At 45.8% G+C, this 22918-nt stretch overlaps 1 protein-coding gene across 4 annotated transcripts in view; it reads right to left on the minus strand.

The window, feature by feature from the left end:
* Nucleotides 1-476: 476 nt before the first annotated feature.
* Nucleotides 477-22918, minus strand: part of SLC4A11 (solute carrier family 4 member 11) — a 97861-nt gene continuing 75419 nt past the window's right edge. For all 4 annotated transcript variants that reach the window (XM_061994283.1, XM_061994282.1, XM_061994281.1 and 1 more), the window contains 7 exons: nucleotides 20125-20374; nucleotides 19255-19361; nucleotides 17964-18132; nucleotides 15050-15223; nucleotides 9590-9785; nucleotides 7313-7482; nucleotides 477-4098 (listed from right to left, as the gene is read on the minus strand). In XM_061994283.1, coding sequence (XP_061850267.1) covers nucleotides 4035-4098; nucleotides 7313-7482; nucleotides 9590-9785; nucleotides 15050-15223; nucleotides 17964-18132; nucleotides 19255-19361; nucleotides 20125-20374 — 1130 coding nt within the window. In that variant the 3' untranslated portion in view covers nucleotides 477-4034. The remainder of the gene's footprint in view (nucleotides 4099-7312; nucleotides 7483-9589; nucleotides 9786-15049; nucleotides 15224-17963; nucleotides 18133-19254; nucleotides 19362-20124; nucleotides 20375-22918) is intronic.

Here is a 22918-nt window from a genome sequence, read left to right on the forward strand (position 1 = left end):
CCAGTCCCCCTCCAAGCCCCTCCTCTCCTCAGTTACTCTCCAAGCCCACCCTTTCCCCAGTCCCCCTCCAAGCCCCTCCTCTCCTCAGTTACTCTCCAAGCCCACCCTTTCCCCAGTCCCACTCCAAGCCCATCCTCTCCCCAGTTACTCTCCAAGCCCACCCTTTCCCCAGCCCCATCCCAAGCCCATCCTCTCCCCAGTCCCACTCCAAGCCCATCCTTTCCGCAGTCACGTGCCGATGTGCACCCAAGCACACCCTGACATTTAACAGCTTCCAACGTTGACAGCAGGGAACTGGGGGGTTGTTGCAAGTAAAGTTTGCTTCCTAAGCAGTCTAGAAAGTGCTGTGCTGCCTGCTCAGCAGCCCATGCTTCCACTTTGCTTGGTTTACGTGGGAAACACTCCCCCATCTCCATACCCAGCGTGTCGATGGTATTTTCAAAGGCAACAAAATAAGTCTCGGACCAACAAAACCATTCAGGTACAAACCCAGTTTTAATCATCAAGCTAACTTCTAGCTCCTACATTCAATGCAAGGATCCAAAACTACAAAGTCTGAGAGTAGAAGTTCATTCTGTCTCCAGTTTCTGCTCGGTTTTGGCAGCTGTCAAAGGGCAACTTCCAAAATCCACGGCGTTTCGGAAGCTTTTTATTCCCTGCCTCGTGGTTCCAGGTGAACATCAAGGACTCTCTGAAATAGCTGGCAACACCTTTTCAAACCCAGGTCTTTGGCAACAAGTTACATGGAGCGTTGTGCGTATAGAAAGAGCTTATAACAAAACTTCTTTTACATTCTACTTGTCTTCAACCTTCACAGAAGTATTAAAGTGCTCAAAAGCCACTCGGAACAAAAAACTCTCCTTTCCCTAAGTAGCCCAACTCCCTGGAAACCCCTGCACTTCAAAAGTCAGTGAAACCAGAAGCAAATAAAAACAGAGGAAACATAAAAAGAGTAGTTGTATGGGAAAGAAAACACCCTCTCTGCAGGATCATGGTGAAGGAGAGGCCTGGAGGCTCACATCTATCCACACATCGAGACGTGGGTCCAAGCGTTCAACCAGTCCGAGCCAGCACAGCCTCTGCTCCTGAGCTGTGCTGGTTTGCCAGCAGTTGATTCTTTGGCCCCTGACTTCTGCAGAAGGAAAACCCTGCAAAATAGATTCCTGCTGATGCTACAAAGAAAATGCCAACGTTGAAGTCATACTGGTAAAGAGACAGCAGCGAGACATCAACAAGGGTGGTGATAAGATACTGAGCACCCCCAAGCTATCTGGGTTTCAAATGATCTCAGTCAGCAACAACTGACACTAGCTGAGAGGATTTATATGGGGACAGTTTTGGTCCTCCTAAGCAGGGGGATGGAGGGGACATGTCACATTTATTTCCCCTGGCAAGGTCTGCATGCCAGTTCACCCCACGATGCTCTGTGCTGGAGGAAATCTCACCCAAGGCTTCTGTTCTCACTCAAAGAGGACCAGAGTCAGTTCCCTTGGGCATGTCCTCCCCTTCCTCCAGCCCACAGCACCCATTATATGATTTAAACCATCCCATGGGGTGACTCCTTCCTGCCAAGAGCTGAGACACCAGCAATTCAGCCTCAGGACACACACACACACACATATACACATTTAATAGCTTCCTCAACCAGAGGATGACACTTGTGATTCTAGTTTTGGTTAAATCTTTTGACACCCGTGGGAAAAGCATGTTAGTTAAGCATCACCAGGCCTTTGCACTCCCTGTCATACACCAGGTACTGCTGTCACTTGCTCTTTTCCTGCTGACTGAAGATGAGACATACTTTTACCACCTTTGCACTGCCCCAAAATCCTCTCTGCTGACTGTTTTCCTCCCTGTTTTTACACATAGACCTTATCATCTATTAGTGATCTCACCACAGGAACGACACCAAAGCCAGGAATATTGACAAAGGTGGTCTGAAACCACACAATGGTTCACCGCTGCTGTCACACCACTCCTCAGGCACGGCATCAGTTACCCCTCCTGCTTCCAAAACTGGAAGGGGAATGGGTGGCTTTAGTGGGAGGGGAGAGAGGGGGGATCATCCTGACCCTGAGGCTTCTCAGCAGCCCCACAAGAGTTGGTTTGTGCAACATTAAAGTCATGCTTTCGAGGCCATGCCGTGTTGTTAAGCTCATGGATACATAAACCATGGCCATGTACTTGGCAGCTCTCCAGCTGCTCTCTCCTCCTTCGAGCATCAACACAAAGGGTTCCATAAGAAAATAAAGGGTTAGGGTTTTAGCTCTGTTTTCAAGCCACAGGCAGCTACATTGAGATGAAATACCATCTGATATTTAGTGCAAACACATCAAATCTTCAGTGGCCCGAGTCTGGCTTAGTTTCAACACAGGAGCTTTTTACCCAATGCCTTCCTCTCTTGTTAGAGATGGGTCTTCCTCACCATGCAGAGGAACACTCAAGCAGTAGGGCATGGACTGATTAAAACCTCTACACCTTGGACTGGGCAAGCAATTGGTAGGAAACACTTCTGTGCTAATTACAGATTTGCATTTCATTTTAATAACACTTTCCTTCCCTCACTCCTCCTGTTCTGAAAGTTCACCATCTTCAGAGGACCACATTTCTCTTCCCACTTCACCTGTGACCTGTAGTGTGCAGCAAAGGGCAAACACTGAACTAAAGGGGCAGCTTCACAGTACTCCAAACAAAAACTGACCATAGTACAGGCAAAATTAAATAAACTGAAATACAAAAGACATCAGGAGTTAGATTCATCCAGCAATACAACATCTGGGAGTGGGGAAAACCAGAGATGAGCTACAAAAACAGAAACAATGCAATGACCAACAAATATTGATTAGGAGAACGAGGGAAGCTTTCATTGCATGCTGTACATTAAAATTAAATGCAAGATTCACATGTTGGAGCATCAAGACAGAATGAGGAAGGTCTCAAAGCCACAGGGAAGGGAAAGGAAGCAGAAAGGAACATTTTGAATCAAGCAACACGTGAACAAAACCAGTAACTGAGCAGCTTCCAAAGGATAAACAAAAAAAGTGACCCTATCTCCAATGAGACAAAGCAGCACTGAAGCAGAGAACAGGCATTTGGGTCAGGACATCACGGGTAACACCGACTGCACAAAACACTTGTGATACTGTGAAAGAATCAGGCCTATTTGTATCATATCTATGCAAAATATATACACAGATCCATATGTATATATGTACACATAGGCACTACTGTACATATGTATATGCCATCCCTCACACAACTGCCCAACCTCCAGCGTGTGACTCCGGGTGCAAGAACGTTGTGGTTGTGCCAAACTCCTACGGTGTTTGATCACTGAGGAGTAACACTAGAAAGACCCAAAACAATTCCCAATGCAGCTACATCAACCTCACCACGCAAGCCCAACCTCAGAGCGTTTCCCAGCTCGTTTGTGGGAACTGAACATTCATCCAGATTGTATCAGGACAAATTGCATCCGTTTCCAACCCCGCTAAGAGGAGGAGAGATGGCCGGTCCATCTCTGCTGACATCAGTGGTTTAGTGAGGCAATGCCACCCAGAAAACCAATTTGGGAACACTGGATGCATGGGAAATGGAATTAAAAGGCCAGAACAGGACTGTCATTCTTTAAAAGGAGGGTTAGTTGCTGTCTTTACAGTGCTTTGGGTAAAAAAGGGATGTGGTGCATAAAGAGAGAGATTCCTCCCACTCTCACACAAGGGAGCACATGCCAACACATGCTCCAGCCATATGGACACACTGATCTTTGGGGTTTCCAGTTTTGGGGTGTGGAAAGCAGCATTTTCCATTAAGCCTGCTTGCCTCTAAGAACCTTGGGCCTTCCAAGTCCAAGGCTGTTTTGGTCTGACACTCCAACGCTCGATTGGTCTCTGATACACGTGTATTACAAACACCATACTAGAGGAGAAAGAAAGTGGTGAAAAGAAAGAACTGAAGAGATTGTTCTACGCCTCAAAGCCGTCTTCTGACTCTGGGAGAGCTGCCCCCACTGCTCCACGGGCAGAGGACCCTGTTTAGTGCTCTGCATCCATTGCATCCAAGTACTTGGCTTCGATGATCCTGGGGAGCAGGTTATACCTAAGATTGAACCAGAGAGATGGCATTAGTGCTTGTTTAGAGCCAGGTAACATATTGTTTTGCTATCCCAGGACTCTCAGTTGGGTTTGTCTGTGGCTGTGCAGAGAATGACAGAATCATTTCAGTTGGAAAAGACCTTTAAGTTGATCGAGTCCCAGCCCTCCCCTCCCACTGTCAAGCCCACCCATGACCCTCAGCACCTCAGCTACGCATCTTCTAAATCCCTCCAGGGCTGGGGACTCCTCCATCTCCCTGAGCAGCCTGGCACAGGGGCTGACAACCCTCTCAGGGAGAAAGATCTTCCTCAGCTGTGACCTGAACCTGGTGCAACTTAAAGCCATTTCCTCTTGTCCTACTGTGCATTACTGGAGAGGAGAGACTGACTCCCACCTCACTGCAACTCCCTTTCAGGTTTCATGCCAACGAGATTCCCACAGCTGAAGGGGGGTATAGAGAAGTAAAAACAATCCTGCCAGGTAATACAGCACTTACAGGAATAACAGTGCAGAGCTCCTTCTGGAAGAAGTCTCCTCATTTTAGTTGAAGATGAAGGAGAACAAGCTCACCCTCACAAGAGAAAAGTCACTTTCCGACATCATTCTGCCACCACAAAGTCTTCAAGGTACCAAAAACCTTGCTGGAGAGACAAGTACTAACTCCCCACTTTCTCCAACACTTGCCCTACAGTGGGAATGTTGGCTCATAGACCTGCCCAGACAAAGCTTGTCCTGCACGTCCTCAGTTCTCCAAATACCTCAGGTCACTTGTCAGATCTCACCACAAAGAAGCTTTAATGCACAACCTAGAATCTTTGGTCTTTACAGAAGCACCAAATGGATCAGCAGGTCCTGAGACCACGGCAAGAGACTAAGAAGGGCTGTGACACTCATTCCTCCAGCTGCAGGTAACACTCCATCCCTGCCTGGATTCTCTGCTGGATGATGGAGACAGCAATTCCCTTGCTTTTGAGGTTTGTTTTTTACCTGCTTGCAAGAACATCCTCATGAATTCATGCATTTGGCTGAGAAAGGCACAGAACTCTAACAGTGTGCAATGAAGTTGCTCTTACTAAATCCTACTGCATATTTAGTTAGATACTTTTCCTTAACAGGGAAGCCATTATCCAGCTGTTAAAATGAGGCAGGAAAGCAGTTTAAGACTTGGAAGTGCCTTTTCAATAGCTATACAAGAGATCCCAAACAGCACTTCTTCCTGAGAAGTATCAGACTTGCTTCAATAGTTCTGTCATGAAATGAAATGCCTGAGAGCCATGGGAGCACAGACAAGCATCACAGAACTTGGAAAGAAGGTTCTTCCTCTTTGAGCAACCAAAAACTAGTCATCCCAAAGGTCTGAATCTAAGCCAGGAGCTGTGGATACCCAAGGAGATCACATTTTCTCCCAACAGGCTGCTCTCACTGCAATAATGAGAAGCCATTGAAATCCACTGTCTTTCACATTAACACCACATCAGTGGGAAAAGATGATCCCTCACCACTGACAATGCAAATCATGTGTGTAACACTGCTGGATGGAGAGAAATGTGCCTTTGAGACAGACAAGTAACACGGCTGGTGTTCTGGGCAGACACTGAGCTGTGGCTCGCTCATCTGGGTTTGATTCTTCCTTGACCCCTGGCTACTGTCCCATCTCCTTTCTTCCCTTCACTTGAAAGAAAGGGGAGCAAATATTTCATTTCTTCTACTCTGCCTCATCTACTTAAGAGTGCCAAATGTATGTGAAAAAGTCATTGTCAGCCACAGAGCTCATGCATCACAGTGCTGCCTTTCTCAGCTGGAGTCCCCAGAAACTACATCAAGTAGAGATCAGAGGAAGGAAAGCCAAGGGCAAACCTCTGTTTTATGCCAGGTAGCACCATCTTTTCCCTTAGCTGTAGGGCTGCTACTAGAAAAAGCTGCTCTGGAAAAACAAGTTAGCAAGTTAGTAACAGAGCTAGTGTAAGATGACAGCTATTGACTCAAAAGAAGATGTATTTGCACCATGAAATTATCTAGCTCTTATTACAAAACCAGGTTCTTTGACACTCTCTGCACAATAATTGAGCTTATTACACCATGTCCAATAGTTGAATATTTGGCAAGAGTGTTCCACATTTTCTCTTCTGTGCAGAGGCTTGCAATTCCCCCAGGAGTCAATCATCCAGCTCTGCACACAGTTGAAGTATTTACCAGCCACTTAACCAGTCATCCAAAGCAACTGCTGACACAAAGGCTGAGGGAGAGACTCTTACCATAGGAACAATCCTTTCAGTGTTTTCCAACATTTTGTTTGTCTTTTCAAAACCCAGCCCAAACAGCTCTAACCTGATCCTGTTGAAAGCCATGGTGGTTTTGACATTTGCTTTTGTTTTAGGAAAACATCTTCATCACCCAAGGAAAACACAGCAGTCGCCTTGGCAGATGATCACATTGATAGACCTGAACTTTGAGATCAGACAGATAATCCCCAAGTCTTCAAAGCTCAAAAGATAACCAGATATTGCTGGATGCCAGGCTGGCCTAAAAATAATCAAGTGGACTTGAAACAGATCTGTTCCTTCCAAGATCTTATTATGGCTTCTCATTATACCCAAAGAAAGGGCAGCATGAATGATTTAACTGGAGAATGATGGGCAGTCACTCCTAATGAACCTTAGGGAAGACATTAGTTCAGGATCCCAATGATTCTCTCAAGACTGCAAGATATTGTGGGATCTTCCTGGTCTTAAAGATACATTTTAAGACTAAAAAGTGGCCACTTTGACCTAACTGACTGTTGGCAGTGGCACTCAGGAGTGCAGGGGGTCCATATGGTCACTGCAGCACTGGTAAGAGATGAAGATTCCTCTTAGGAAGAGTTTTCTAGCTCTGCTTTGAGCACAGGCCTCAGGAAAATCCAATTGCAAATAGTAAGGAGCATCATCAACTGCCTAGAGGCAAGATTCAGTGCAGCTTCTCAGGTTGACCAGGCATCTCACAGGCACTGCAAAAGACTTACTACCTGGCAGCCCAGAAACCTTTGCACAACATACACATCAGTGAAATCACAGGGTCTCAGCATTATTCCTCCTCAAGCCTGAGCAGCTGGTGAAGAAAAGGTCACCATCACCCACTTCCAGGATCTGACTACTCAGGACCACTCAAGGCTTCCTACAGCCCAAACCTGAAGAAGGCAAGAGAGACAGGGGGGAAAAAAAGGCAGCCAAGCTTTGTACCTGATGGGGATCATGCCTATCATGATGAGTGGGAAGATCATCTTCATGTAGGGCAACGGTGACATGCCAAAACCACAGAGGATGAGGAGCTGCAGGACCTGGAGTCCTGTGAAATAGTGGATCTTCCTCTGGGGCACTCTGCGGATGTAATGTGTCGGAGGATAAGCAGTCTGGCAAGAGAAGAATTACATGTTAGACAAGCAGCAACCTGGCCTTGTGACTGCAGAATGGGGCACAGGCTTTTCAACACAAGAGTTGTAAGGAAGTCATTCATTTACACACACACAGAGGGCATCAACATCAGAGTCCTTCACAGGTTCTAAAGCTTGAACGCAGGACTCGTAGGGTTAAAGTGCTGCAAACCACAGCATTGGCAGCAACACACAAAAGATGACTGGGCACTAGAAACCTGGAGGAGAACAGACAAACCACACAGCAGAGATTGCCTTGGGGAGCATCCAGAGTGCAATAAAACATCTTGGTAAGTACAGTAATGAGATTCCCCTGAGTAGGATTATCAGGGCTTTGCAGTAATAGGTGAAGTGCCTGTGGGGGTGTGCAGGAGGGTGACAGTAAGCAGATGCTTTCAGGTGTTGTTACTGCTGGATGGTTTCTTCACCTGAAACCCAGTTCTTAGAGCCTTTTGTGCTCTGCTGATCAGACTGGGGATCCCATTTCTTGACTGAACCCCAGCAGGGGAAGAACCATGAGGTAAGGCTGGGTTGGTGCAGGAAGAGGCTCTACTTCAACTGCAATGATTTTCAACTCATATGAGCTATTCAGTTTTGAGAAAGGAGAGGGGGAGGAAAAAAAAAGTGACACTAATAGTCTAAATATCACTGATGGTTTCTTTTGACAGTCACTTGCTCATGTCTAAGCACAGGCTTTGACTCACTGTCTATACACCAGTGACGAGCATGAGCGACTGTCTGCTGGCACTGATACAGACTCAATGGATCTCAGATCGTGCCATGACTCATTAAAAAGCCTTCCAGAAAAGGGAGATCTCCATATTTGAAAATGCTTTTTAAACTTCCCAAACCAAAGCTTGGAAAATTCCACCCAGAACTGGACCTAGAAGCAATGGGACTATTCCACACACATCAAGAGCTATTCAATCCTCATTCAAAGATTGACACGACAGATGTAATCTCTACCCAGATCCCACAGTTTTGATCTCTAATGTTACATCTCAGAGGTTAAAGAGAGATTAGCAGAGGTGCAGAGCCAAATGTTGGGCTTAAGGCCCTTGTTGCATAAGAGAAGATGAGCTGGAGACTCACTGTTGCTCCCAGGTAGGGTGAAAACTGACACCTTCTTAGCACTTGTAGTGGAGACAGCTTGAGAACACACCTTCCACATTTGTTTTCATCCCACATCAGAAGGGTTTCAACAATGCAAGTAATTCCATTTTGAGTTTTAAATCCCTTCTGGTGGTATTTCACACTAGTCAAAAGGAAACTAAGACATACCAGAAAGTCACCTGTTCTGAGCTTTGTAGGGGAAATCCAGGATTACCCTCTACTGACATTGATCATGTTCTTTTAATTACTTATTCAAATGCCTCTACTCTGCAGCTGACATCATGACAGCAGGTTTTTATAAGTAAAACACCCCCCTACATTCAGTGAGCAACAGTTTGTGACGTTTTTCTTTCAACAAGGCATTGTTTGAAAGGCTTTTTGGTTTGCACTTTGCACAGTTTAGGGGGTGTCCTCCCTGGTGGCAGCTATCCTGGCTCCACTCACACACTCATTTTTGCCTTCTGGAGACAGGTGCTCCAGTGCAGCTCTTCAATTGAGGAAAAAGTAGGATTATATGCAACCCATCACCCTGGACAAGAATGCTCAAACAGCTCTGTAGCAATCAGAAAGCAATTTATGCAGAGTTGGAAAGACAGATGAAATGCAGCTTTATGAACAATGCAGCTACCTGCTCTTTTTAAGCCAACAATAACCATCCCACTCTTGTGATGTGACACAGCCACACACTTGTCCACTTCAATGGAAAAGAATTCTCTTGCTCCCATCTCAGTGGCAGCCAGGCTAAGCTCAAGACATTGAGAGTCACTCCTACTTTGCAGCAAAGAGGTGAAAGGGAGATGCACAGTGCAGGCTGAGGCTGGAAATCAGCCTCCTGAGAACATGAATTTCAGGGGTTAAGCCCATTCCCAACACCAGCAGCTTTCCACATTAGCTCCTGGCACAGTTTGGTGGTAAGGTTGTGAGGATCATTTCCCTTCTGTGTCCCAGCAGGCTGGTGCCCCAGGTTACATACCTGTTCCTTGAGCAGGAGAGCCACTCTTTCAAAGAGCTGGTTCCCATCAATGGAGGTCAAGGCAATGTAGAGGAAGAGGCCATAGAGGACTGGCTTTGGGATCCACTGGAGAGGGAAAGGGAGGAGCAGGAGCGAGAGGCCAACTAAGAAGTTTGCCACTAGACTTGTCAACCGTGTCTCCTTCACGCTCACAATCCTGGAAGCAAGAAAACAGAGGTTAGGAGAGTGGGATAATACCCCAGCATCCACATCAGCTTCTTGCTGGGGGCTCCCTGCTCAGTGGAGGTGCAGGACACGTGCTGCTCAGGAAAGGGAAACTCATCTCCACTGCACTGAGATCAGCACTTCTGGCCCCGTGCTGACACCGAGAAGGCAGAGCTCTGCTGGATCCAGGCCAGGCACTTAATCCACAGCTCAAACACAGCAGCTGGAGAAATGCCAAGTTCCCCTTCTGCAAAGCTCCACGGATCCTATCCTGAACTAAACTGCCCTCTAAACTAATTGTGTTTAGCACACTGCAAAAAAATAACCCAAACCCATAAGACACCAACAACCAAACAAGAAGAAGAAAAAACCCAACCCCAAAGCAAAACAAAACAGGGAAGACAAATCCTCTTCCTGAGCAGGAATCCTTTCCTCGATTTACCCACTGCAACGTGCAGCTGGCACCTACCCAAAACCAAAACTCATTGACTTTATGGGAACTAATGAATGTCTTGTAAAAGCAGCAGCCTGCACGCTCCTGACTGCCAGTCAGCAGTTCTGGGCTAGATGAGGATCTCCTTGTTTATATGGAAGGGAATGCTGAGAGCACTAAGGCAGGGAGCTACAGATGTAATTCTGCTGGGGATAACAGCAGCAGGGCTGCAAAGTGCCTATTACCATGCAAAACATGGAATTAATTAATGCAGATTTGCCAGAGCTGACAGACCACAGATTGATATTTTTTCCTCTAATGGGAGAAAATAAACCACCCCAAACTTACAGTATGCAGCAACTTTAAAGAGCCTGCTTGGGGAGTGAGGGGAGGTTGCTTTGATTTGTATTAAACCTGTGCACAGCTCCTGGTGTTTGGAAAAACAAAAAGATACCAGAAACAACAGGAGGAAAGGAAACCTTCACCTTTCAACACTACTTATAAATAGAGAAAAGGAGGAGTCCTGATGTGACTTTTGAGAAGACAAATCTACCAAGTCAAGGGATGAGCAAGTGTGTGAATTCCCTGTTAACAGGAGAACTCTTGTTCACAGTCTGTTTTGGTGTCATCTAGTGGCTTCATTCCCTGGGTGAGAGACTTGATATTCTAAACTAGCCCTGCACCCTAAACACTGAGAATCAACGTGAGCACCAGCCAGGAGACCTATCTAAACACATTTCCCTCTTGTACAAATGCACCAGTGCGACTTTGCAATCCCTTCTGTCCTAAAGAAGACTATTTCCCAGTCTTAACAGTTCAGTGTTAAGAGTCTTGCTTATAAGTTGGGCTAAACTTCAAGAACACAATGAAGCTGTGGGAATGAAGGAGATTGATTAGTGTGTTTAGAGAGAGGGAAAGGGTAACAGCCTAAGGCTTGCTCTTAAGATTTGGGTTACAGTCATGAGACTCAAGGAACAACAGATATCACAAACAGTATACAAAACCCTGAGGGTAACACTTGAATTCCTTGGTGAGTAATGGGGCAAAGTCATACATATTATCTAGGATTACCAAGAGAGGATTAACAGAAGAGCCACAGGAGATGCTGACCTCTAAAGGAACCTCCCCTTCCTCTCTCTCACTTCATTTCAACAGCAGAAACCAGTTTGCCTCCTTCCAAACAGATTTTGTTCAGATCCTCTTGCAAATCTCTTATAACAAAAGGTTCCTGCCAATGTCTAGAGAAGCTGAAGGAGAATTAGAGCTCTTCAGCCTGTTACCTGGTGACTGCTCTTGCTAGCCCTGGAAGAACTGGCACATCACCCAGGTGATCACTAGCTTGTCACTCTTCCCATTGCCTCCATGTCGGGATCACCAGAGAACAGAGGGCTGAGAAGTTCTCTGAGATCTGAACCAGGCAGCTTAAAAGTGAGAGTTAATTCAGAGTAATTTGATAGTGCTGTAGTGTTCAGACTACCTGAGAGCTACCAGAACCACTACAAGCCTCTTAAGTGGCTCAGTAAAACAGGAGTGGAAAGGATGTACTAATGATTTAGCCTCACCCATCCACAGAAAGAGTTCCCCTGGCTTCACCATTGGACAAGCTACAGAGGAAGCACCTCTGCTGTTTCAGGCAAAAAGATCTAGCCCTCTGCTAGGGATGCTTGTGACCTGCCAGCAGAAGTCCAAGCACAAACAAGTCTGCAAGCTTCTTTGCAAGTGAAGACAAGCAAACCAAAGAGCTCAGGATGAAATAAGACCCAAAGCCACCACATTTCAATCAGATGCAGGTCTGCAAGTAGAGAGCAGCTCAGAGCCACAGCCCTTTGGTAATGGCAGCTTGAAGTTCATGAGACTTTCTGCTGTCATCTCTTGGGGATGCAGCAACCACAGCACTGAAGAGCATTTGATCACATACAAGATGCACTGCAACTACACCACTGCCAGCTCCTGCTAATGCCACTTATTAAAGCAGTTTGGAATCTCTTCTCAGAACATAGCTAAAACTGCTCATAATTGACCAGATATGAGATACTTAAAGCTGAAGTTCCCAGCTTCAAGTCTTCTGCCAATCCTAGCACCTTCATTTCCAGGGTAAAGACATCACAGCCACATTAAGTCAACAGCAGAAACCCTGCAATTTGCATGTGCTCAGAAGCTGCTTTGGCCCTTGTGGAAACAGCTCCAGAATGTCTGTGCTGCAATGGAAATGAAGTAATTAATGAAGATTAAAGAGCCTAAGCCAGGCTCATTTCCCCAGAATCCTTTTAAATGTGCCTAGCACAGGATTAGCCCTTCCTGACCCCCTCCATAGGAGCAATGAGAGTCTATTTGCAGTTTGCCACATGCAAATGGTCACTCTACAGGGGAGAATTCTGCTTTCATTGTGACAGATTTCTTGTTGTTTATATCCTCGTCCTCACTGAGAGCTTCGATTCAAGTGCACCAAAGGAGCCTGCAAGGGAGTCTGTGATGAAAATTCCCCATTTTTCTCATTGAGCTTCAGTACATTTCTTTTTCAGCAGAGCTTGCTCAAAGAGGGGGGAAAAATACTCATGACAGGATTGCCTAGAGCCTCCTGTTTATAGCTCAGTGCTTTGCAGAGAGCAAAGAGCTTCAGTCTCAAAGGGAGTTCAAATAACTAGGAAATCCTGGTTCCCTTTTTCACTCCCAGTACTCATTCATGAACCAGTTTGCCTCCAGAAGTAGAGCTGTGCTGTGAGGAAACACAGTGAGATCAGAGCATCCCTCAGCCCTTTGAGGATAACCACTGGAGCCATATCTGGTTAACATGGACAAAGAGGGCTCTCTAATGCTCTTTTGGAAGAACTGGGTGAAGAAGCAGAGGACAAGGGCAGATGTTAGTCCTTAGTTCAGGCAGGGGACTTGATTTGTCAAGGAGAAGCCAGAATGAAAATCAAGATAGTGGGTGGCAAAACAAGACAAAAGCCAACAGGTACTAAAACTGACAGCAGAATACATGGGGGAGAGGCTTGGCACATGGGTTTCCATATGTAAAACCAGCCTCTCACAAAGAAATGAAGAGCAGAGGTACCCCAGAGCACATCACAGACACCAGAAGCAAGGGTATGGATGAAAAAGCCCTACAGAGCTCCAAACACAAAGCTGCTTGGGGTTTAGCACTTACTCAAGACAGCTGGGGACACCACATAGTAATGGGAATACAAGCCCAAGTGACAGATCTCCCAGGAAAGGTCTGTAAAAGCATCGCAGGGAGATGCAGGGCTCAGCAATTTCCAGATGTGGAAGCTGAAATCTGTCCATCACTGACCCAAAAAGCAGCTGTGTCAGGTTGGGCTGGGCCAGCTGGCACCAAGGCCAGCATGAAGGCAAGAAATTAAAAGACAGACCCACTTCATTTCCCAAAGCAAATGACCACTCAGCCTGGCTTTTGATAAGTGGCAACTCTGAGAATGGAAACCAAAGACAGGGTAATTAAAACTAATGGCATGTGAGTGGAAATTACCAGCTTCTGAGGTTAAAGCACTCAACTGTAACAGATTGAGATCAAACAGAACAGATCATCTTCATTCTTCTGCAAGTTCCATGGGAGTCTCTTCCTTGGAGGTCTTCAAGACCCATCTGAACTTGTTCCTATGAGACCTGATCTAGGTGACTCTCCTTCTGCAGGGGGGTTGGACTGGATGAGCTCTAAAGGTCCCTTCCAACCCCTACCATTCTGTGATTCTAAAGGAGGTTTGAAAATGCTTTTATAACTATGTTTTAGCAAAGTGTGTTGGACAAAAGAGATGGTGTGAAGTACAAAGTCACAAGCCAAGGTTGGCTTCACAGTTGGTTTTGCTTAAAACACACTACTTAGTAAGCATCTTGCCTTCCCAAAACATGGGGGATGATGCTAGAGGAGCTCTGGAATAACTGTGTTTCTCCTGCCCTTGGTAATAACCACCAGAGAGGTTTCAGGCAATACATCAGACTGGATTTTTTAATGGTGAAGATGTCTGGAAAGATTTGGTCAAAGCATCTCCTCAGCTTTCCACAGAGGAAAACCTTGAAAAGGCCTTGGCTGACTCTTCTAGAGAAGAATTTGCATTGAAGGAGGTGATAGAATCCCTGCAGGTTGCTGTCAGCAACTGATGAGAGCATAAACTTGTACCCAGCCTAAACCAAGCACTTGGATGAGGAGGGATGAAGTCAAGTCACAGGCCGTGGTGACTGAGGGGGCTCCATTTAGTGCACCTCCTCTTTCCACCTTTGTATCTTGCAGGTGATCATGAGGTGCTGGAGCATGTCTGGAGACAGGCAATGAAGCTGGTGAAGGATCTAGAGAACGAGTCTGACTAGGAGGAACTTGAGGGACCTGGGGGTGTTCAGCCTGGAGATGAGAAGGCTGAGGAGAGATAGAAGCACTCTCTGAAACTCCCTCACAGGAGGCTGCAGCGAGCTGAGGGTCAGCCTTTGCTCATCAGTAATGAGTGACAGCACAAGAAGAAACAGCCTCAGGTTACCCAGGGGAGGTTGAGATTGGGGCTGAGGCAGAACTGTTTCCCTGAGAGGGGTGTCACCCCTGTGCCAGGCTGCCCAGGGAGCTGGGGAAGTGCCCAGTCCTGGAGGGATCCCAAAGCTGTGGAGCTGAGGTGCTGAGGGCTGTGGGTTAGTGCTGGGCTGGGCAGGGCTGAGACTGCAGCAGCTTAAAGATCTTTTCCAACCAAAACGATGCTATGACTCTATGATTCAAGACAACAGCTAACTCCTCAACCACATAAACCCACTCTACCCAAAGGATGAGGAGATCAAAAACAAACCCAAAGAGACCCAAAGGCAGCCCCACAGTTGCTACTTACGTTTCATAGATGTGTCCATTCTCAACCCTCTCCTCCACATAGGCCAGGGCTCGGACGTGCATTGGGGAGTGAGGGAAGGCAGCGTGGATCCATGGGAGGCCAAAGACAGACAGCCCCATGTTGATCAGAGCAACAAGGAGGAGGTCCCAGTGATAAGCTGTTCCCTTCACCAACCTGCAACAAGGTGTTTGTTGAGAGCAGTTACAAGCTGTAAAAAGCTGCCCTTGCTGAACCTGAGCTCTGATGCTGAAAACCCAAATGCACTTCCATGCACAGAGCAGTTTTACACCTCCTGCTTTACTGCCTGCCTTACATCAACACAAAAGGTAATAGAACTTGATAGTTTGCTCCCAAAGCAGCTGTCTCCTGGAGAAAACAACACTTAGCAGAAAGGCAACACACTAAAATAACAGCCCTTGAAACTTTCATGAGCGTTTTGCCACTGCATTTATTGCAGAGGTCACTCAAAATATATGTGTCAACTTCCTAGCAGAGTCCACAGAGTGGTTAGAAACCCAGGTGTCAAGCTACTGGCACTGAAGTTACCCACCTAGTTTGTTTTTAACCCTGATCTCCCTCCTTCCCTCCCCTTGAGCAGATCACATGCTTGGTATGCTGCAGTACTCCCCTAATTATGTAATTGCTGCTGCATGATAAGGAAATGGGACATGAATTCATTAAGCTTCAACCAAGGAGATAGGCTTCTGACTTTGGTGGGTGCTGGGCAGCCTCCCTGGTTTCTGTTAAAGGAGGAAGAAACTGGGGCCTTTACCAAGGAAGATGCTCACTTCACGTTGACTCTGCAAGGACTACACAGACAGCAGCTGCTAATGCTCAACTCTCATCTTGTTTAGCCTTGACACTTTTTGCAAGGTCTTTTCTGAACATACTCATCTGGTACCAACTACTCAGATACTATGAGTACAGTTTGGAGACAAGCTAGGGAAGGATTTAGCTCTCTGGCTTTGGTACCCAACTTAAAGTCTCTAACTGTGTGTTTCTGTCTGGGCATCAGAGCAGACAGCAGCTGTCAGAATGACAAGAGATACCCTGAATTGCTCTCCAGGCACCATCAACTGCAAAGTAAGCACCATTTAAGAGTCTTAATGCCACCCAAGCAAGCTCTGTTCAATACTTAAGCAGAGACTTGGAGGACAGAGCACAGAGTTAACAGACATGACACAGTACATGAAGACCTATCCCTAATGTCTATCTCAAACAGCAGCAAGATGCCATTGTTTGGGCAACAGAAATCTTGGGTGTGGTTTGGTTTTGGAACAAAAAGCCTTGTCTCATTTGAAGTGCTCACCTCCACTGCCAGAGGAGGCCATGGGGTGAGGAGGTCAGGTGGATGTCTCACCCTGCAATGCCTCTGGAGCTGGAAGGTGCTGGCAGGAAGGGTGGGATTGTAAATGCATTTCCTGTGTTGGCTCACACTTTGAAAGCACAGCCCCTGCTCACGTGCTGCTATCTCAGAGCAAAGTCATCTCCAGCATCCCCAGGGTTGCCTTTTGTCCTGTGTGCCCTATTCAGAGGGTTTGATGTACACAGAGGCCATACATCTAACATCAGTTTAGTCCCCTTGGGACCCTGTTCTCAGCTGACTTGCAGCACTGTGTGGTGTACACAGCTGCTTTAACCAATGGATAGGCTCCACTAAGCATGTCTAGCTCCACACACAAAGATCTCAAAGGCTTCCCACTGCCCACTCAGCCCAATATTCCTTGCACTGTCCCATAAGCTTGCTGTGATGATTCTTTCCCAAAGCACACCAGTGTACTTTCAGGCAAGCATCATCTGTTGCCTGTTTTTTTCTGCATGAGGAAATCCCTACATTTGGTCAGGCACCAAACAGCACATTCTCCATCTGTCTGGGATGGACAACTGTATTTTTTATGCTGTGATGGTACCAGAAACAGAAGGTGCCACGTCCCAGGTTTTGCATCTCTGAAAACCCTGATACAGGATCAGCACAAGTTCAGCCTTGGAAGAAGATGTTATGAACAACTCCAAAAAGATGAATATTCCTTAAAGACTCTACTGAAAGAAACCACCAACAGTTTAGAAGGAACTCATATTAGGAAAGAGATGACCCACTTACATTACAGAGGTGTACCACAACTCACTGAACTAGTTATAATAAAGATAAGAAGAAAAAAGAAATGGTCAAAGAAAACCAGATTTGCATGACTGAATTTGAGCTTGTCTTCTCTAATTCACTTCAATTGCAGCAGGGAAAATGCTAATGTATGTTATATGCAGGGAGAAAACCCTCCCACACATTACACTAGCAGAAATTGCTCTGAGACATGGTGGTTTCCCTGGAAGAAGAGTCATACACATTCATTCTCCACATCGTATCTGATTGCAGTCGGCACAAAAACATCACAGGGAGTATTTTAATCATGCAACATCTCAAGTTTGCATATAAATCAGACCTATTAGACACACTGTTGTACTTCAGCTCCACCTTTTAGATTGGAGACTGACAGCTCCACACTTGTCTCCTGATGCTCAACATGCTGTGATACTCGTGCAGGTCTTGCCTTTCAGAAGTTTCTCTGCACTGTAAGAGCAGAGCAGTGGGTCAAGACACTCCCTAAATATCTGGAGGTACACCCACAGACCTCAAATCCATACAAAATAGCTGCATAACAGTCACACACCAGCAAAGAAGCAGCAGGCTGAGGAGGTGAGCTCATTGAGGCTTTGCATTTTTGATCCAGTGCCACAACACTGGGTTGGGGGGATGGTGAGGAGATAAGCAACAGAGTTACTTTCATCTATGAAAACAGAAGTTCTGAAGAACATGTCCTGATTATCTTCTCTGATATTCAGACAAACTTTGGACAAGTAGTGCTGGGAAGAGACTCCAGGACCTTCCACAGAGGAAGAGGAGAAACAACAGCATTACCTGTTCTCTGGGGCGTTTGTGAGCGATGCCACAATGTTCTGTTCTATGAAGAAGAGCATCGACAGGAGGAATCCCAACCCCATGGCACTCATCACTGACCCAATGGAGAGGGACTGGACTGGGGCCAGCACAAACAAGCTCTCAGATGGGTTGTAGTTAAATTTGGACACTGGAAAGAGAAGGGGAATGACGTTAGGAGGCACCTTCATCATCCAGCCATCCACATGGACTCATGTAATGTTTTGCCCACAGCACAAGCTCTTGGGAAGCAATGCAGCAAAGCAGGCGTGATGCTCTGGCATGTGGGAGCCAGAAGGCCATACAAGATGGGCCCATCTGGCTGTGTGAGTTCATTTTTTTTCCCCTCCATCCTCTCAGAACTTGGCTGCCATCCTGATTTGACAGATTACTGCTAGTTGTAGCGAGGCATTACAGATATTGGAGCAAAACAAAAGAGGGAAACTTGTTTTCCACAGATGAGAGGCATTTTCAGATTAGAAAACCTTGTTTGTAACTAGCAGTGAATTCCTGCTCAGTTAATCAACTGACAGAAGCAGTTTAAAACTTCCTCATATCCAACAAGCTGGGCAAGGCATTTTAGTACAAAATGCCTCCACTTTCCTGCCATTGGAAGAAATCCATGGCCAGAGATAAATCACACATGGCCACACATCATTTGACAATCCAACTGGATGGAATGGCCATCACAGAAAACATCCATTTCTTATTTGTTTCCATACATTTCCTCACATCACCCACTCACGTCACCACAGGACAATGCAATTCCTGTCCCCATTATGGCTTCCTGATATGGAAAAGCTGATCTATTTGGCCAATGAATGGGGCCTCGTTTTTAGATTCCCCTGTGTAACTTAGAACTGCCCCAGGTGCTCTGCACTGTTCCACCTAAATTAGGAGACAAAGAGGACAGCCTGGGATCATCTACTCAATGTGTGTGTGACTGGCAACAACCCTTCCTGCCTGCTAATTGCTCTGCCCTTTGTTCTATGTCAGAAATTGTTGATCCTCTTTATTGTAAGAGATGCAGACTTGAAATGAAATGAAAAGAGAGGAAAAAAAACCACCCCAAGCTTTACTCAGCCTTGTTTGATTCACATTTTGAATGGATTCAATCAAACACTGGGAAGTCTGAGCTTTTGGGATGGTGGGAGGCACACACAGTGTTTGTGAAACTATATGGGAGAAGTTGCTGGTTTTTACCAACACCTTTGTAGGATTTTCACTTGTTTTCATACACCCTGGTGCTGCAGAGAAGAAAAATGAAACTTACTTTCAATTTCCTTGAAGATGTAGGAACCCACAACAGAGAAAGTCAGGACTGAAATGGGTAAGGCACAGTCAGACAGAATTTCCCGTACTCTGGCGTGCAAATATGGGCTGCAAGTGAAAGACAAACAACACCTCCATCAACATCACACTGCAAGGACGACCCTTCAATCCAGAGAGCATTAGTCCTTTAACAAGTGAACACTCAGGCCAATCTTTCTGTTCTAAAGAGATACTTGGAGTGAGGGATTCATCTTTAATTCAGCCTTAAATCCTCTGGAATTTACAGCCTTTGAAGGTTGATGAAAGAGTAAGCAAAACCCATAAAGACATTAGAAACTAAGATGCTAGCTGGAAAAAAAGAGTCTTCCAAGCACCAATTTGTTTCATTTCCACTTCAGTTGAAATGCTTACTCAAGCATTTCAAATGAAGAGCTTTGAGTGCAATGGGACTAAAACTTACATTAGAACTGGGGATTTGACTCCCAAGAGCACACTGAAGGCACTTTCCCCATAGACCTTCCAAGCACCATCAGGGATTTTCACCCACTAAAACGGTGCAATGCCTATTTGGGGAAGTTACAGGAGTTCTGGTGTGAAATACATGGGTCACCCAAAGCTTTTTAGAAAGCTACTTGTGATCCCAAACCAAATATGGGAGGATATTGTCCAGCAACTGAACGTTTTGTTCTGCTGACATTTTCCAGGTGGCCATCCAAGTCCATCTCTGGTTTTGGCTTCCACAATCACTACTGGAAAGAGTTCCACCTGTTTTTTTTCTGGGTTACAAACTTAAGATCTAAACCCATCAGTGATTCCTCAGATGTAACACGAAACAATCAGTAGTCTGAGCTCTAAGGCTGAAGCAACTCACCTTTTCTTAAACTGATAGAGCGTATGACCAAGCCAAAGGGTACCCAACATCAACATGACACTAAGGACGGCAGTTTCACGCCCATAATGCACATCATGAGTGCCTGTTTGATTCTCTAGGGACATGGATCTGCTCACTGATGAATTCATCAAGAAGGTGGTATTGATGCCGAGGCTTGGAATAGCATCAGTTGGTGCTTTTTCCAAGTAACTGTCTCCTGTGCGCCCATGGTAGTAATATTTCTTAAAAACTGTACAAACAACCAACAGGCAAGCATTAGGATAGGTCTGTGACAGTCAAAGCAAGTACAAAATTCAAGTGGCTCTTGCTTGATCATGCAGTATCAACGTTATGCTTCACCACGTTTATAGTACTACCCCTCAAACCAGTGCGAAGAAAACCAGGAGAGCTGCTTCTCTTACAAAGCCAGGCACTTCACAAACTTCCATCTCACCTCTTGTAACAGTTAAATCAAACACATCTGAGCTGTGAGGACATCCAGGGCTGATTATTATTGTTTGTAGCACTGGAATCACTGTGCTTAAACATATCCACCACTAAAAACATCTACTTTGAGCAGCCTGGTAAGTTCATCATCTCTGAAAAAGGAAAGGATCTGTGCAGCCTGGCTGCTCTTCATTAAGTGGGCTACAAGATGTACAGTAATTACTTTTGCTCCAAGGCTGGCTGAAATGAGAAAGATTAAGTGGTGATGATATGCAAAACCTGGCAGAACATGTCAAGTTAACATTGCAGATTTGAAATAGAGTTACAGAGCATCAGTGAAGAGCCCAGTGATGCCTCTGGAACTGTCTGTAAATGTATCAGGTTGGCTCAGAGCCACTTGGGTAAGTTACTTTTATAGCTTACAAGTAGTTTAGAGGTTTATAAAACAGTGGTAAATACACTCTTGCTAAGTATTTAGACAGCTCCAATCCCATTTCTATGGCACCATCTGGGTGCAAGCATATAGATGTGGTTTTTTGGGATGATTTCCCCTCTTTGAGGAACAAGAGTCTGAGGTGTCACAAGAAACAATGAAACCAGGGAGCAGGGCTTTGTAGCCTCAGTACTCCAATGTTATGTGATCAGAGAGCAGCAGGTAGCACCTGCTCTCCACTGTACCATTGGAAGATAGAGAAGGGAAACCATCATGTCAGAGCTTTGCAGCCCTTCTCCCCTTCTTGAGTAAAAATATCCCTTTCTCTAGGGGAATTTGAGAGTTTAGGGTAAGACCATCCTCTTTAGGCAAAAAGACAATAATCCAAAGCTTAGGCTATATATAATGCTCCTCATAACATGTCACCTCCCTCCTAAAGAATAATCAAGCTTCTGAAGACCCCAAGCACCTCAGCATCTCTGTCTGCAGCAGCTACAGGGAAAGCAGATGAAACCTCTCAATACTTGACCACAGGCAAAACAGGCTTTAAACATTCTTGCAAAGCACGATTGGTATTTGCAACCACCTTGAATTCGGCCAAAGCACAGTTTGTGTTACTGGTGGTTTGGAGCCCACCTCAAGGTAAGATGCCCCACATTTTAGATGTGTTGGCATTTTAACAGGGCTAACAAATCTTCTTTTACTACTTATTCTATAAGGAGTCCAAGCATTCAACAAGTGCATGGAGTCAACAGTGCATGAAGGTCTCGAGAGAAAAATCAGTTGCTTCTCGTGCTCTATAAAGTAGATAACTCTAAAGACCATAGAAGGTTTACAGCTCAAGATTTAACCTTTCAGTTTGCTCTCAGCAGCAGCCAGAAGTGAGAAAATCACTTTTATGATGCCCTTTTAAAGCATGAGAATGCTCCTTACTGTGGGAAGGTCTCCCGCTGGCACCTCTCTCCGTTAGCACTGTGTGCTCCTACGTCGCGTGCTACGGAAGAGGCTCTGCTATCATTTCCTCTCTCCATCCTCACAGCTGTGTCCAGCCCACATCTGCTTTGCAAAGAGGGAAACTGAGGCAACAGAGCACTGCCGTGACCCTCGTGCCAGCACGGAACAGGTCGTTGGAGGATTTACAGTTTCTGGCTCTGAACACTAAAAGGACACTTCTGTCACCACAAAAGTGATGCTGGCACTGTTTCCTGGCCAGGGCTCAACCATCTCAGCTCAACCTGAGTGTTGTTAAGTCCTAGAGACACACACAGTGAGCACAGGGTAAACCAACAGCACCTACAGCTATATGCATGCCTCCATATTTAGGTTTGGAGTTGAACAACTAAGGAACAAGTTGCTTTTTGGGGGTCTTGGGGTTTTTCTCCATTTCTCTGTATTGCAATAATACATTTAGGGCTGAGCACATCTTTGGTGCCCTATGGGCCAGCCACACCTGAGTGGGTCCCCACCTCAAACTTGAGTAGGATTGCTTGACTCAACCCTGGATATAGGAGAGGAGACTTGGACTTTACTCCTGTGTTTAGGTTAAAGCAACAGAACCATGTCAAGATGGGGAGTGAAGGCCTGAAGTCCTGTGCCACGGGCCTGTCACAAAGTCTTTGATTCTTGCAGATTTATTGTTTGTTTTTACAACAGAGCCCAGAGAATCTCATTGTCCAGGTTCAGAGAGAGCAGCGACAGGAACAGGGCCCATTTCTCAAGCCTGGGGTATGCTCAAGTTCCCTCCAACAACATGAACTCACTTTGTTTGCTCCAGCCAGTTCACTGCTGTTTCCTGCAGAGTGCAGGTGTCAAGATCAAACACGCACAGCTCCAGTGGCTGGGCCACATGGCAAAAACAAAGTGTCACCAGGATAGCATGAAGCCACATGGCTTGGTTCCTCTGTACATCCCTCC

The sequence above is a fragment of the Colius striatus genome, chromosome 3 (genome assembly GCF_028858725.1).
Source record: "Colius striatus isolate bColStr4 chromosome 3, bColStr4.1.hap1, whole genome shotgun sequence".
NCBI classification, from domain to species: domain Eukaryota; kingdom Metazoa; phylum Chordata; class Aves; order Coliiformes; family Coliidae; genus Colius; species Colius striatus.